The sequence below is a fragment of the Ambystoma mexicanum genome, chromosome 1q, assembly GCF_040938575.1.
Source record: "Ambystoma mexicanum isolate Mex_15411 chromosome 1q, UKY_AmexF1_1, whole genome shotgun sequence".
Lineage (NCBI taxonomy): Eukaryota > Metazoa > Chordata > Amphibia > Caudata > Ambystomatidae > Ambystoma > Ambystoma mexicanum.
The window spans coordinates 1,206,899,899-1,206,916,401 of record NC_090922.1 but is presented as its reverse complement, the minus strand read 5'-3'; the positions used below and the strand labels follow the sequence as shown (position 1 = coordinate 1,206,916,401).

Here is a 16,503-nt window from a genome sequence, read left to right as displayed (position 1 = left end):
TAAACAAGATGTCTTCCCTCTTAGGGAGGACTTCACATCATTGATTGCCCAAAAGCCAAAGGTTTGAGTTCCATAATTGCATAGTTGCTCTCATAGGGAAACAGCTTACAAATTAAATATAAGATGCGTTGATCTAGACCTTGCTGTTCCTGGGATTGCATAACCCAACAAACCCTCCTTCGAGGGTCTGTCTACAGGATAAATGGTTGGGTAAAGCCTGGTATGACTGGGAGAGGGGTTTTATATAGTGGACATTTTAGAGAAGGGAAAGCTATATTTTCAGGTAGGCCCAAGTTAGCTGTGAAGGCTGATCTGCTCTTATATGTTTGGTGCAGGATCCTACGTTGGAGAAAAACAGTCGGGTGCAATTCCTATTGAAGCACACTAGGCTGAAGAAGGCTAGTAAATTCATTTTTGGTGGTTGGAAAGCAGTTACATTTTCTACCTGAGTTGTACTAAACTATTACCTTCACAAAATCTTAAATATTTTACCGAGGATTGTGTGAAGTGACACTTTGCTGAGTTGGCGGTTAACCCAACCTTACATAAGGCTTGAGCTACCAAGTGCCAAAGGCCCATGTATTTTCCCCCAAGCACGACTATGTATGACAATGGCATTTATATAGGCCCCTGTGCTAGACCAATGACATTTCAGTACCACTCCAGCAGCTAATCTAAAGTGGTGGGAGCCCTGTGTGACTCAAAAGGTGAGACCGTGAAAAGGAATAATTCCTTTTGTCCAGTAAAATTACTCTTTTCTTTATCCTCAGGGGCTAGAGAATATGCCAGCAACCCTTGGTAAGGATTAAGGTAGATATTAATGTAACACTCTGATCTTTTTAATCCACTTGTCAACTTGTGGCATTGGTTATGCATTGAACTGTAATAACCGGTTTCTTGTCGAAAACCTGATGCAGGGGGGGCGCTGTTGCGCTCGACTAAAATGGCCGCCTGAGCGCATCGCTCCGAGACGGGGAGAATCCTACATTCTATAATTGCCACGATACCGCTGCGGTTTATGCTGCAAACTTGTGAACCGCTTGCCAAGAACCTACTGATCCCCTTGCGCGAATGGCATCTTCCGGAGAAGAGCCATTGCAGAGATCCCTGTGTGGCGGCTGGGCCCGGCCTGGGGTCGCCGCCCCGCCTCACGCGACCGCGGTGGGCGGATTCCCAGACACGCAGGCACTGGGGATCCAGAGGCCTGTGGGGGGGGGGGGTAGGACTGCCACACGGCGTGGTGCGCTCCTCCAAGCTGCACTCTGCACCAGCGGCCACGGTGCTGGCCCCCTCACACTCCCTCTGCCGGCACGGCTGCCGCTGTGGACCCACCTTCCTGCTCCATCGGATCCTGCTGGACCCCGCCTGGTGTCTTCTGCCCGGCGCTGCGGCCGCGGTGCACCGCCCCGATCCCAGACACCTCCTGAACGTGGGGTGGACCACCGGAGCCCCCGGTGGCCGGCTAATCTGGCATGCTGAGGCCCGGGGCTCCATGGGCACGGGACGACTCACAAGGGGAGACCGCCCCTCCATCAAACTTAAGGTGAGGAGACCCCCTACCGTGCAGCCATTTCGCAGGCTGCCGCTCAGGGTGAAGGACACCTACGTTGGGCCTACCATCGCTCCCTAACAACGCTGACAGCAATATTACAGGCACACACGCCATCATAATACTGGATCAGCCCGCGCTGGGCTTCATTCAGCGGGCCGAATATCCACGCTGGTCTATCCCCTGCTCCCTGTGTCAGTGTGAGCCTACTGCTGGCGGCTTGCCCCTGCACCTAATGAAGGATGGACATCTAATATGCCACTAGCCTACTGAACTGGGCACCCTGCATCCTGTACTGTCTGGAGACTGCTATGTATCTGCATTCACCTGGGGGTGCCCCCTCAACTGAGCGAGGTTGCCCCTCATAACTGGCCCACTACTGCCCTTCGCTTCAGGACGACAATCCCACCAATCCAGCACGGGAGTGGTAGTGCGCTGACTGAGCACTAGGGCATTGAGTGCACCGCCCCCGCTGCCCACGGTACCGAAAACTGCACAGAAGCATTTGCCACACGGACCCCACTGACACTCCTGGCAGAACTTGAAAGTAGTTACCAGGATAATAATTCAACACTGCGTAACCGCTCTGGGGTGCTGACTGCACAACGCATTGCCAGTTAGTCTGGTGACCGGTGAACTGAACCCCTGACCGACTTGCACCAGCCCACACTCCTAGGGCCGATCCATAAAGGCGCATATAGAAAAAAACAGATGGCTGGGTGGCGGAAATTGAAACAAGAATGGAGGCCGCTGAGGACGATGTTGGCTCCTTACGGGCCACAGTCTCCTCACTTTCCACTCGTATGCTGGCGGTTGAAAAAAAGAACGATGACTTGGAGTCCCGCTCACGGCGCAACAACCTACGCATTATTGGTGTGCCTGAAGACAATATGAACGGGCCCATGGAAGATTTCGTGGAACACCTGCTACTGTCGGTTGTCGACTCTCCAAAACTTTCCCCGCAATTCGTGGTGGAAAGAGCCCACCGCTCCCTGACTGCGAAGCCTACGCCCGGTGCCCCTCTGTGCCCCATCATTGCCAGGATCTTAAATTTCCGCGACCGGGATGCTCTACTGAAAGCGGCAAGACTCAAAGGGGAGTTGCGGATGGGGGCAGCGAGGATCCACCTTTACCCAGACTTTTCTGTAACAGTGCAGCAGGAACGCAAAACCTTCATGGCAGTGAAGCGAAGGCTCCGAGACCATGGAGTCAAATACTCCATGCAGTTCCCCGCCAAGTTAAGAATAGAACACTCCAACCAAACATTCTTCTTCACGATCCCGGAAGAGGCCTCGAAGTTTATAGATGAGCACTTCCAAGGCTGATATGTAACCACCATCATAGAACCTATGCAACTCTACCACCTTGCGCCGGCTCCATGCCAGGACACGCGGCCACAACAGCGATTATACAGCGTTGAAGCCATATCACATGGAACGCATCGGCAACTACATCTTGTTCATCCTCCGAACTATTGACCCTCTGCTTACGCAGACTCCGGTATCGAAAATCTCCTTCCAGACCCCCCCGTCTGGGGCGTCCCGTCAGGCCAGCCATCAGGCCCCCAGGCGCTGATGCCGACGGATTTGTTGTTACTATGTTTCTATTGGGTTGTCATTCATCCGGTTGGAGGGGGGGGGGGAGGGATGATGAACTGGGAGTTATGGTAAAAAGGACTTGACGACCACAGAAGATGCCGTACACGCCAAAGTAATATGGCATGGGACTGCGGACAGCACACCATGCCTTCCCCCGTTGGGCCGGCTATGGCTACCACCGCTCCGCAACCCGGATATCAACCACCACATCCACACGAATGGCCGATAGTGACTTGGCATTCATGAGCTGGAACATAAGAAGCCTGGGTAACCACAAAAATATGAGGCAGATACAATTATACGCGATACGTCACCACATCAAAGTCTTCTGTTTGCAAGAGACCCATGCCCGCTCGGAACAGTGTGAAAAGTTCGCTAGACAATGGGGGCCTCAGAGATATTTTACCAACTATTCCACCCAAAGTAGAGGGGTCCTAACTTTGATACATAAGAGCCTAAAGTTTTCATGCGCCCAATCATTAATAGACCCGCAGGGTAGATATGTGCTGATCCATGGTAAACTACAAAATCAAGTGATAATTATCTTAAATATATATGGTCCAAACATCGACAACCCCGATTTTTACCTACACTTGGCATCAGTGTTAGAGAGCTACCCCCTGGTCCCGATCATATGGGGCGGCGATTTTAATACTATTCTTGACGTCAATCTAGACAGATCAAGCTCTAGACCCCGCCAACTTTCCAAGGCAGCCCATGCAATTCTGACTACACTCCCTCGTTTGGCAATCGTTGATACCTGGCGACTCTTGTACCGTGACTCCTGTACATACTCCTACTATTCCACGGTTCATGATTCACACTCCAGGATAGATAGGTGGCTTTTATCGGACATACTGATCAGGTGCATAACCCGCCTACTGATCCTCCCTAGAACTTTATCTGATCACTCACCGGTGATTGTTTCACTCATTTGGGGGCCCGACTATAATAAAACAAGACAGTGGAAAATGAGACCCCGCGCTGTACTCAACCAAACCTTTGCAACTGAACTCGAATCCTCCATCGAGGATTTTTTGAGATCAATACTAACTCTGTCGCAGCTCAGGCCACCCTCTGGGAATCATTCAAAGTATACATTAGGGGTATTGCCATCTCCAAAGAGTGGCATCTTGAAAGGAATCCGCGAGGAGATCGCCAGTAGCGAATCGTCCCTCGCTGGCCTCAAAACCCAATATGCCCTCGATCACGCTTCTGAAACGTTGGCACAATTGGGATCGGAACTGGACACATTCCGCAGTCTGGTGGAGCGCGAAGTCAAATTCTTAGACAGCCCACATGCAGTTAGGAAATACGGCGAGGGTGAACGACCAGGGCAACTGCTCGCCAGATTGATTCATCGAGAATTCAGAGCTCCCACCATACCGGCGATAGAGCGGCCAGACGGAACACTAGCTAGCTCAGGACATCAACTCACAATTCATTTCATTCTACACCTCACTGTTATCCAAAGTTGATGGCCCCCCGATGCCCGAGATAGACTCCTATATGGAAAACCTCCCTCTCTCACTCCTCTCAGCTGACGCTAGTGCGTTCTGGAGAAATCGTTTACACCAGAAGAACTTTCCGAAGCCATTGACTCGTTGGCATCGGGTAAGGCCCCCGGCCCAGATGGGCTCCCTATTGACCTGTACAAACGCTTCAAATCGCTCCTAGTCCCCCCATCTATTGGCCCTATGGGAGGAGGCATGTGAGAAGGGTATACTCCCACCCTCTCTCCGAGAGGCGATGATAACGGTTCTTAAACCTGGCAAAAACCCCGCCCAATGTGGCTCATATCGCCCTCTGTCACTAATCAACAGTGACATTAAAATATATGCTAAAGTACTGGCTATCCGACTGTCCTCATTTATGCCTCACATCCACCCTGACCAGACTGGGTTAGTTCCTGGTAGATCCACTGCCCTGAACCTAAGAAGACTCTTCAATGTGATTAGTAGGATCGGTCCCGAGGTGCAAGCGGTGGCGGCTACCCTTGACATGCAAAAGGTATTTGACTCGGTGTCATGGGAATATCTATGGCGGGTCCTCGAGAAGTGTAAGTTTGGCCCCAACTTCAGCGCCTGAGTTAAATTGCTTTACACTGGCCCATCGGCCAAGGTTCGCATGGAAGATAAGTGCCCCCCCCCCCCTTCCAGATGGCTAGGGGAACACGACAGGGCTGTCCTTTTTCACCACTGATATTTGCCATAGCCATGGAACCCTTTGCTGACATGATGCGTCAGACACACTCCCACAGAGGGCTACGCACTGCTGGTCAAGCCGACATTGTCTCACTGTTTTGCGACAATGCCCTCCTTTACATCCACTCCCCAGAAGTCAACCTAGCCCCTATCCTGGAAGATGTGATCCGCTTCGGACACATATCAGGTTTAAAAGTAAACTGCTCTAAATCTACCCTTTTCCCGCTCACAGACTCCGCACTCCCCTCCCCCCCTCCGAACTGGGTGGATTCACTTGGTCCCAATCCAACATCACTTACCTAGGGGTGGTGGTTTCCTGGCATGTGGCGAGGCTGCGTGAAGACAACTATTGCAATTACCTCACACGATTGGACGCTAAAACAAAGAGTTGGACTAAGCTCCCTATTTCTTTAGCGGGTCAGATAGCCATACTCAAAATGGTGGTAGTAACCCAGCTTCTCTATCGTTTTGCGAATCTTCCCCTATGGCCGGGCGATGATTTCATCCGTTTGCTGCGGCGTATAACTAACACCTTCCTATGGCATTCTGGTGCAGTCCGACTCAAGCTGACTACACTGACCACCCCCAAGGAACTTGGTGGGTTTAGCACCCCTGACTTCACCAGATATTGGTTAGTGGCTCAAGCACAATTCGCCTCCCACTGGTTTAACACCACTGACCCCCCGCCACACACACGTCCGGCTGGAGAAGCGCACGGTTAGTGATCGAGAAATCGGGTCCCTTATTCTTAAACCGGGCCCAGCTGATCCAGACTCGGCTGACCCCGTCGCCAGTACATCCTTGGCTTTAACTAAGATCTGGAAGCTGATTCCAATACCCTACCCCTTTCACGGAGACCTCCCCTCTGGAACTTTTGTCCCCTATATCTAACAATCCATAGTGTCCCGCTGGGATGATTCGGGCTTCCTAGTACTCCGGGATATTTACAAACAGGGCAATTTCATTGAATTGACAGATCTCCCAACCCCCCTCAAGCAGAAGCCTTCTGCATGGCTAAAATACTCTTCCCTTTGGGAGAATGTTAAGGCCAGATACCCCAACTTCCCCACAATGCCACCAGACGAGCCCATCATTGAAGAATTGTGCAAATGTGACCACTTCAGAGGCAAGATATCTAGACTCTATACCCTACTACAGATTAGTGCTGCTCCCTCCTTTGGTAAACTGAGATGTAGGTGGGAGGAAGACCTTGGAATAGAGATCACTGATGAACGCTGGTCCCACATGTGTGCTAGAACCCACAACGTATCCTATAACTCCCGGTTTAAACTAATTCAATTTAAAGTACTGCACAAGTATCATCACACTCCGGGCAGACTACACCACATGTTTAGTGAGCCTTCTCCCAGCTGCCCCAGATGCGGCACGGATCACGCCCCCTACATCCACATGATTTGGAGATGTCCGCGGCTCACACAATTTTGGTCCGAAATATGCACTACAATGTCTGCTGTACTAGATTACACCATAGACCCATCCCCAATGCGTTGCCTCTTCCACGATTTCCCTAAGCTGGGTCGGGAATCCAGAAAACTGGCTGGATTATGTATGATACTGGCAGTACGATGCATCCTGATGAACTGGCTCCGGCCTAGGGCACCCGCGTACACACAGTGGCTCAGGACGGTAACACGGGCACATGACACCGAGGGGGAATGGGGAACACTGCAACACCCGCACTCTAGGCCAAGACATCTGGCATAGATTCCGCAATTATAGGACTACCACTGCCTGGAACTCGGACAGCGATTCCTCCAGATCTGACCTCTCCCCTGTACGACTGTCATCCCAAGAGTAATGGTTCTTAAGCTTTACACCCATGCCTCTACTCAGCACCCTAACCCTTTCTAGTGCAACCATAAGCCAGCACCTTATCGTGAAACATGTATTCATGTAATGATGTATACTGTTGTTGTGCCATGAGCATCGGTTTTGTTCTGTACGTCGTCAAGTCAAATAAAAAGTAAAAAAAAAAAAAAGAAAAACTGATGCAGCATCACCAACTTCCATCTGGATTTCCTACTAAAACTATTGGGGAGGATCATTGACCATGGGAGGGTAAACAACAATAAGGTCTAACATTTGGATCACCTTTTTAAAAATCTGTAGTCTGGTCTCTCGTAACCAGCAGGTTCTACGCTGGTCTGACTTCCCTTGGGGTATATGTAACAGTAGTTCCAAAAACAAATCAGAGAAGTTTTTAAGGAAATATCTTTGATCATGTTAGGCATCAGGTAGCGTCTGTGGTTTCAAGAGAGGTGGAACCTGTGAATACAACAATAGCCAGAGCTCCCTTTGTGAGGGTTATCAGAGTTGAATTGATAATCTTCACAACTTCAACCAACATGACATTCCTAATGTCATCATCTATCTGGTTGCTGTTCTCAGGAATTGAGGTTCCCTAAACCTCTGTGATGATGTAAGGTCCATTCAACAGAGCTAATTGCTTGCTTCTGAAGCAGGCAACAAAACCATAACTTGGTACCCTACTTGATATTCTGGCAACCACATGTTTGAATCAGAAAGACGTTTTTGCTTATCTTGCGCCTGTTGCAAAGTTTCTGCATTAGGCCCCCAACTATAGTCATGCTGTCCCTGGTACTTTGGCTGCAGTGGGCTCATTAGTACCCTGGTCTCCCTGTTGCGACGAGTCCTCTCGGAGCATATCAAATATATTCACAGATTGTAGGGAGTAAACCCTATTGATGCCTGAGGGGTTTCCCACTGTCCACAGGTCCCAAGTTAGCAACTCATCCCAATTCTTTTCATCTTCTGAAACTAACTTCCTCTACAAGTTGTTAAATGACTAGTTGAAACTTTGTACCAAGCCATATATTTGAGGATGTTTATGAAAGTACATAATGTTTTAATATAATGTGTTTGAACATGGAACATATGCCCTGATCAATGAAGATCTGCCTAGGTAACCTACCCTGGGTAAAATAAGATACTGGCTGCTTTAGGAACTGTTGGGAAATTTTGACAAGAGAGGGAAGGCCTCCCGATGCATACTCTTATACCAAGATATATGTGTTCCTCACTTGAGAATCTTCTAGTGATCCTGTATGTCCATTGCAATGCAGAACATGGGATCTTAATAATGGGTAATAATGCAGTAGTCTTTCAGTTGGTGATAAATAGTTGGCTAAATAATTTAAAGAGAACATGGTGCTGGAATTTTGCCACCCCTAGATGGCTGGTTGTGAGATGCAAATGAGTTATTCCCATCTCACTGTGTTGGAAAGACTGAGGTACAAGTAATGGGAATCTGGCAGGCCCATCCCTTTTTGCACTCTCGGCCATGTACAATAGTCTGTTCTGTTCAATGAAGTAGAAACCTTCTGAATCCCACCCTTTGATCTCAGGTATCATATGCTCAAGGGCCCAAGTGTTAATTGGGTCCTTCTACTGAGTGACAGCAAAATTAGGAGAGTCTTGTCAGTCCTTCACTGCCTCAAACAGGAGATCATTGGGGTTTTAGGAGAAATAGTTGACACAAACCCCTTCGCCGCCACCCACCCCTGTTGACAACGGACAGTAAACTAGCTCAGCGGGTTGAGCACTCGTTGCTGTGATCTGTGTTTGATCTGCAGGTTCAAATCCCTGCAAGGGATTTTCATACTTCCAAGGTCAAAGTAAATACCATTTCTGATTGGGTAATAATAATGTATGTAAATATGTTCTATGTATAAGCGCTTTGGAAAAAGCACTAAATACATTACAGTAATCTAAGGACCTGTGGAATGCCCGGGATGAAAAAAAGAAATCAATTGTAAAATTGGATCCCCCACCTGTCAGCTCTATGCAAGACCCAGACCCCCCCCCCACACCACCCCACCCCATCAACAGAATGGTTAGTGGCTAGCCCTTACATAGGTGACATTCTACACTTAGGGCCTCATTACGAGTTTTGAAGGCAGCCATGCCTTAATAAGGGCATGGCTGCCTCCAAACTCGGGTCCGAGTCTGTGGTCCCTGAATGGGGAAATGCCGGGCCATTCCCCTCGCGGTCTGACCAGACGTCCAGAGCAAGTCCCGCGAGGGAACCTCGTAATGAGGCAGTACAGGGTTAATGAGCCGGCACCTCTACAGGCGCTGTTAACCCCTTACCGCCTCACTTGTAATGATTCTAGGATGCTGACATTCGTTTTCACCAGGGCTCGCATTCCAGTGGTGTTTACAATATCCACAGCACTGGAGATTTCAAACGCAGAAGCCACAGAGGTAACCTGATACAGACGTTTGCCTTCTGGGGATAGTCAGACTACATTAAGGGTATGTGGAGGTGGTTTTATAAGGCTGAACCCTGTGTTGGGTTCTGTGGATCTGACTTCTCACACCAGCTGCTCATGGGTGGGTTCTACCGAATATACAGACAATAGCTAGGTTTCAATACTTATTTAACTTTAGCATAGTAACGAGTATAGGAAGGGGTGACATACAGAGGGAGGAATCTAGGCAAACAATGAGCAGAAGGATAAAGTATAGACAGTGATGGGATCTAAACTAAAAGCCAGAGTCCACCCCTAGTATAACTACTGGCTGTCGGCTCAGGACAGTGTTATGCAAGGCACTCAAACAGATTTTAAAGTGTCCACAAATACTTCTTTAACAAGGACCAAGTCTTGGATCTTGGTCCATATTTTGGTCTTTGTCTTCAGTTAGCCTTGATCTCTTTTTAGATTCACAGCTGTTTTTAATATCTGCTTTGTATACCTCTAAGACCTTTTATCCACTGTATGTAGTTATGTTGATTAGGTTTACCCTTGCACTTACAAGCCGTGTTCATCATCGTCTTTGTTAGAACTACATATCCCATTAGTTTTGTAGTTCTTTCGCTCCACTAATTCCGCAACTAGGAGTGTGAGTTAGGCTGGTCGGTTCTGGTATTTCAAGCCTGCCTCTTACCCCCTGATTGTTAGCTCAGTTACTTTGTTGCCACGTTTTAAAAATATTTGTATTAATTGCTGCGAGATCCATTTTTTAAATTCACTGCCACTTTTAATATCTTCTTTGTATACCTTAGACCTCCTATCCACTGTATTTAGTTGTGTTGATTAGTTTTACCCTTGCAATTACAAGCTGTGTTGATCGTCTTTGCTAGAATTACATATCCCATTAGTTCTGTAGTTCTTTCGCTCCACTAATTCCGCAACCAGGTGCACGAGTGCCGGCGCGTGAGTTAGGCCGGACTGTTTCCGGTCCGTTCTGGGTCCAGGCAAGCGGCAAGATCGCACTAGATACACAAGGTAAGGTGCTGCCCATGTAAGTTAACACCAACATGGACATTTTCAATCTCCTACCACCCCCAATTCTTCCCGACTTTCAAGAACTCGTATTAAGGGCCAGCAGGGAACAAGCAGGCATCACGTTCAATCCAAAATCTGAAATGATACAGAGTCCTCTATCAGGTAGTCCTTCCGGTGAGCATGAATGTGGAAAACTATGAGGACAGAACCAGAACTATCGAGCCCGTGGATGGGAGAGCATTTCAACCAATGGAACAAATGACTCTGTGAAGCTACATCGGGATGAAGTAAATACTCCCAATAAGCTGGATCCTTCCCGCCCTACTCAGATCAATGGCCCAGCAAGCAACTCAGTGCTTAAAATCATACTACTTAACACAAGATCATTATTAAAGCATGCCACTGACATTGCCTCTTATATAACTGAACAGGATTTATATATCTGTGCCACCACAGCAACCAGGTTATTTAAGGCTACCAGACCCACTCTATCCCTGGCAATCCCAAATGGGTAAAATATTTTGAGGCAGGATAGAGAAGAAGGTAAAGGCGGTGGAGTCGCTGTCATTTTTAAGACTACGTTAGACATTTTGGAAGTGGATATGGATTGCATTAGTGGTTGTGAAACACTCCATTTCAAAATTAAGACAAACCCAGAAACTACTCTTGATATGATGTTACTATATAGACTGCCTAATCCTATGAAGGATTTCTTGTTACACTTGAGTAACCCGCTGCTCTCATTGCTCCAACCTTACACCAAAGCTCTCGTCCTTGGTGATATGAATCTGTGGTTGGGCTGCAAAAAAGCCTACTGGCCAAAAGCCTGGCGAAATCCCTTGGTTTCCTACAGCGTGTTAGAGAGCCTACACATATAAAGGGAAATGTTCTGGACTGGATTGCCACACATAACTTATCCACAACTGATCCAGTTGTAAGACAGTGTCCTTGGCCAGACCATTCCTTTATTCATCTGAATATCATATGGGAAGCTCTGATAAAAAATATTAAATTAACTAAACAGCACAAACTGATGTGAAATATTAAGAAACTCACGCTAGAAGATATGAAGAAATGGCTCCTGCCGTTAGCAACAGAGCTTGAAATGTCAGATAGTGCAAACATAATGAGTGAAGAAATACAGGGTACCTTACAAAAAGCGGTGGATGTTCTTGCACTCATAAGAACTAAATGATTGCCTTTTAGGAAATCTAATAGCTGGTTTACACCAGAATTACAGAGCCTGAAATCAAAGAAAAATACTTTTATAAATGGAAAAAATCTAAATTGGAAAGTGATAAACAAGACTTTAAAGAAGCTTAACGGTGCTGGTGCTTCCCGGAATGTCTGCGAGCGGCTGCCGTTCCGCCCACCAGGTCAGACCTGGCGGGTGGGACGGCAGCCGCTCACAGACTATTAGTGTGCCGGTCCGGTAATAGGATTCTCTCCATTTGTAGTTGCAGCCTTTTAATATCCAACATTATTTCACATGCTTTGAATAGAATAAATTTCAGAATAAAAACCCACATTGTCAGTATGCTGTGATCCATTAGAAAGTTCTATGTTCATTCATCCCCAGTTTTTTTTCACTGCCTTTTCTGCTGAAAATTATTTCGTGAAAAAAGAAAACAGCGATTTTTGTATTTTTTTTTATTTCAGGGGGTTCCCCCAAACCCTCTCCCCTATTATTTATTCACTTTACCCCACCCACACTACCCCTTATATGCCCTTACACCCTCCATAATATTCATTGATTCTTTTGGGCAAAGAATGTTCAGCAAAAAGTGCTGCAAAAAGAAAAACGGGCGATGGATGAACATCGTACCTATTTGAAAACATAAGGCATGTTGGTTTATGAAACTGCAAGTGAATTTATTGGCTGGTGTGTTTTTTTAAAGTAGAAATTTGTGTGATATAAACTGGGGTCTCTTGACATACTTGGCAGCGTTTTTCTAGACAACAGAAAAGGCAGCGTTTCTTCTGCTTTGTCGCATTTTGGTCCACACTATTTGCAGGTAATGGTGTCATTATTGATTTATCTCAAGTGCTACTCAGCATTTCACAGGCTCTCATATCTTGTTTGCAGAGTTAAGTACTTCAAGTCTTTTAGTGCAGTAGAGCACCATACTTTCTGTTCATGGTTGGGGAAAAGGTACACCATATTTAAATACACCAAGGCACAATTTCATCATTGCATGCTCTAGTTCTACCAGTCTCGACCTTCCTTTCAATTTTTCCCCTAAAATAACATGAGCGTGAAAGCACACCTGAAAGGCTTTATATTGTACATTGTAAAAAGAAATACAGTAAACAAACAGATCTATTGCACTAGGTTACAGAGAAAATACAAAGATGGCATATTGTACAGTTGATCAGACAATACATTGGATGAAGCCATTTGATGGCTGGTAGGGCGTCTGTAAGGTTTAATTTAGAAGGCACAAAAAGCTTGCATAAACAAGTACGATTAAAGGGCATTAATCCTACATGGGAGCATGGAGATCAACCCAACGGGATACAAATTTACATCAGGTGCAGGCAGGATGCCTTATAATGTAACTCTTACATCCACTCAGTACAGCTAGTAACTGTGCATAGGGATGAGGTACAAACCAAAAAATAGGAAGAGAGGATATATGTCAGCTGTGGACTGTGATCTTTCATACATCTACTGTCATGAGCCTCCTAAGAGATCTGATGCAGTAATACTCCGATTAGGCCCAGGGTCTGCCATCGCTGGCTCTCCAGATGTTTTTAGACTACAACTCTCTTGAGCCATATCAACCATTGTCAATAGTAAGGGATCATGAATTCATATTTCTAAACATCTGGAAAGTCTCACGCTTCAGGTCTCTCGGACAGGTGATTTCTTAAGCTCAAGCGAACCTCCAGGGAGAAGTGGAGCAGTGTGGGGAGATGGGAATTTGTAATGGTGTTTAATGCCTTTAGGAGTGCCCTGTGAGTAGAAGATGGCAGATGAGTACCATGAACATTAATACGATTCTGTGTGTACAGACACATCGTGGAGTAATTGTGAAGGGGAAATGCACATCTACATTTTAAGCAATGATTTAGGTCATTACCTTGATTCTGTTTCGCGTAACTTTGCATTGGCATGTTTGCTAACGCTTGTATGGCCTTTCTGTAGTTGATTAGCAATCAGTTTTCCAATTTCTATATACATCTTGTGAAGTTCAGGATTCCCTCCTAAAAACGTGCAAGTGTGACAAGTAGTGTTAGAATAGAATAGCAATGAAAATAACATTCGAAAAACTGCAAAGAATTCTGATACTTTTAATTTGTGATACATCTACTTAATTTGTTCATCCAATTTAGTGGGTCAAATTGCATGACCTGTTTTGTATTTAAATGAATTACTTCAGTGATTCAAAGGGATTAGCTATTTATAACAAGTCATTCAAGTCTTCTGCCTTAAATTGTTTTATTTTGATATACCTGCTTATTGGTCTGTTTCTTTTCCAGTTCCCTTTACTACTACCAATAATTATGCTAAATGGAACTCACATAGCCCTGGTGGCACAAAGGGTATGTAAAACTGTCTCATAAAAAGGACTAATGTGCCCAGAAAAACAAGACAGTTGTTTTTAGCTTGTGGACCTGCTGCTAAAGGGGTTAATATGTCTAAGTAAGTTCTACAACTGGATAGTTTCTTGAAGTAAACTTTACCATCTCACTTTTCTTTCATTTAGATCTATGGCCAGGGCCTCAATATAGCAGTCTATGGAAAAATACCCATACCCATGAGAACTCCAGATATTATTTTTTTACTTTCCATATCAATGCAAACAGTGGCCCTAGTCATAGTTGGCCTGGTACCAGAAAACTAGGTCTAGTTAATTGGAGAAGGAATTACAGTAGAAAAGCTGGACAACACAATTGCTAAGGTGAATGCACCATGATCACAAAGCACATATCAAATTCCAGGGGTCTGAGTAGGGGTACAGGTGGCTACAAAAGCTAATAGCAGCAGGCTACCTAGGAGCACCCCATGATGGGTAAGGATATTTTGAGTTCTGACAAACTCCCTGACATTTGCAGTGCCATCATTGGTTCCTACATGTTTACATGAGGCTCATGTACAACAAGTAAAGGAAGAAGTGAAATGTGTATCATTTAAACATAGTCTTTGTTTCTAAGATACACCAAAGGGACATGGGGACCTGGCTGTTAAATCAAAGAATCTCAGAAAGGCAGCAAGTGCATAGTCCACTGCCAACTCTTTGGACATTCACTGCACTGTGCCCCAATACCCTAAGGAAGGCCTTTTAATGCCCTCCCTCTGGCAACTGACAAGAGCCCTGCCAACACACTCCCAAATCTCTTCTCCTCCACCCCTTTGTACATTATCCCCAAACCTATGGCCATTACCTACAGCCACAGCTTCCCCTTCCATCAGCAACCTGCTCAACCAAAATGACAGTCTGCTGGGCTGCACACTCAGAAACCATGCCATCACCCATACTCCAGCCATAGATATGTTCATTTCTAACTCCTGTTGCCCCTGTGCAGAGCACCAATTCAGGCGAATAATGCCAAACCCATAACAGGTTGCCCAGTCTGGCTTCTGCCCATTGTCTCACATGTGCCTAGGTAATTCCTGATACCAGCTGCTTCCTGGCCCTATTACTCATTAAGAATCATTACCATGGTCGACAAGCATGTCATTCTAAGCACCTGCAATAATTTCCTGTATGAGATGGTATGTAGCCTAGTCAAACATTTGATGAACTTCAAAGTGTACCAACAATGGTCCAAAAAAGATAACTGATGGCCCATATACTTGGTAATTGCGGCATCTAAATCCAATCCAGAGGCAAATATTGTATCCTTTGTTCAGTCGTAGCTCTTTGGCATGATGGGGGGGGGGAAGGTGCAGTTTATATTATATACTAGATATGTGACTGAATCAAAATGAAATAGTAATTTATCTTCCCCCTAAATGTTTACATTGTATTGGGTCAACCACAAAATCTAGCATTCTACGTTCTTAACCAGACCAAAGTGGTTGCATCAGTTTCTTAACCAGTACAAGTTGATCTGGCATGCTTACAAAAACTGTTTTTGTAAAATTATGATATATTTATTTATGTATTTATTGTTCATTTGCAATGAGTCTGTAATGAGGGGGGAAGGAAGGCGGAGAGTAGCGAACATAATAGGCCATGTGATATTCAGATCGTGCAACTACGATAGCGAGAAGTGCAAGGGGAATGGAGGTGGGGAAGTGCAGGAGCTGGGTAGAAGGGCCCACAAGAAGGAGAGTGCCAGGGAGGCCAGGTGGACGGCCAGGGGGAAGAAGAGAAGGAAGGGGGTGCACAACTAAATGCACATAGTGGGCTGGAGGGCTACAAGGTTGCAAGCCGATCATCTAAGGGGAGCCTGTGTGGGTAGGTGCAGGATAAGAGTTGGGGAGGGGCGGGATAATAAGTGCAGACTGGGAAGAGGAGGGCTCAGGCAAAGGGGACATTAGCAGAGGAATGGGGGGAGGGGAGAAGAGAAAATGAGGGTCTTGAGGAGCTTCCAAAACTTAAGGAGATCTACCTCATATTTGAGAAGAGCAGGCAGGCCATTCCAGAGGGAGGCACCTGTGACAAAGAGGTCTACCCCCCAATCTCTGCTTGGAAAAACATCTGATTTGCTGACAGTTAGAGCTAGACGAGCAAAGGGCTCTAGAAGTGAGGTATTTAGGGAGAGAGTTGGATATAGTGTGGTCCCAGCCATACTGTTAGTGGCCGCAGAGATGCAGGCTTGGATATAGGCCCTCTTCAAGCAGATGGATAGTATGTATTGCTTTTGGAGCAAGCAGCAGGCCAGTTTGTCAGAGGATGTGCTCGAAGCCTGCCACTTTGGCTCAGCAGCTC

General features: G+C 46.3%; 1 protein-coding gene across 1 annotated transcript in view; it reads right to left on the bottom strand.

Moving 5' to 3' along the window:
* C1QH1orf141 (chromosome 1q C1orf141 homolog) overlaps nucleotides 1-16,503 on the bottom strand; it is a 436,963-nt gene that overhangs the window by 128,179 nt on the left and 292,281 nt on the right. Inside the window, exon 7 of the mRNA XM_069641945.1 lies at nucleotides 13,705-13,828. Within this exon, the coding sequence (XP_069498046.1) occupies nucleotides 13,705-13,828 (124 nt within the window). The remainder of the gene's footprint in view (nucleotides 1-13,704; nucleotides 13,829-16,503) is intronic.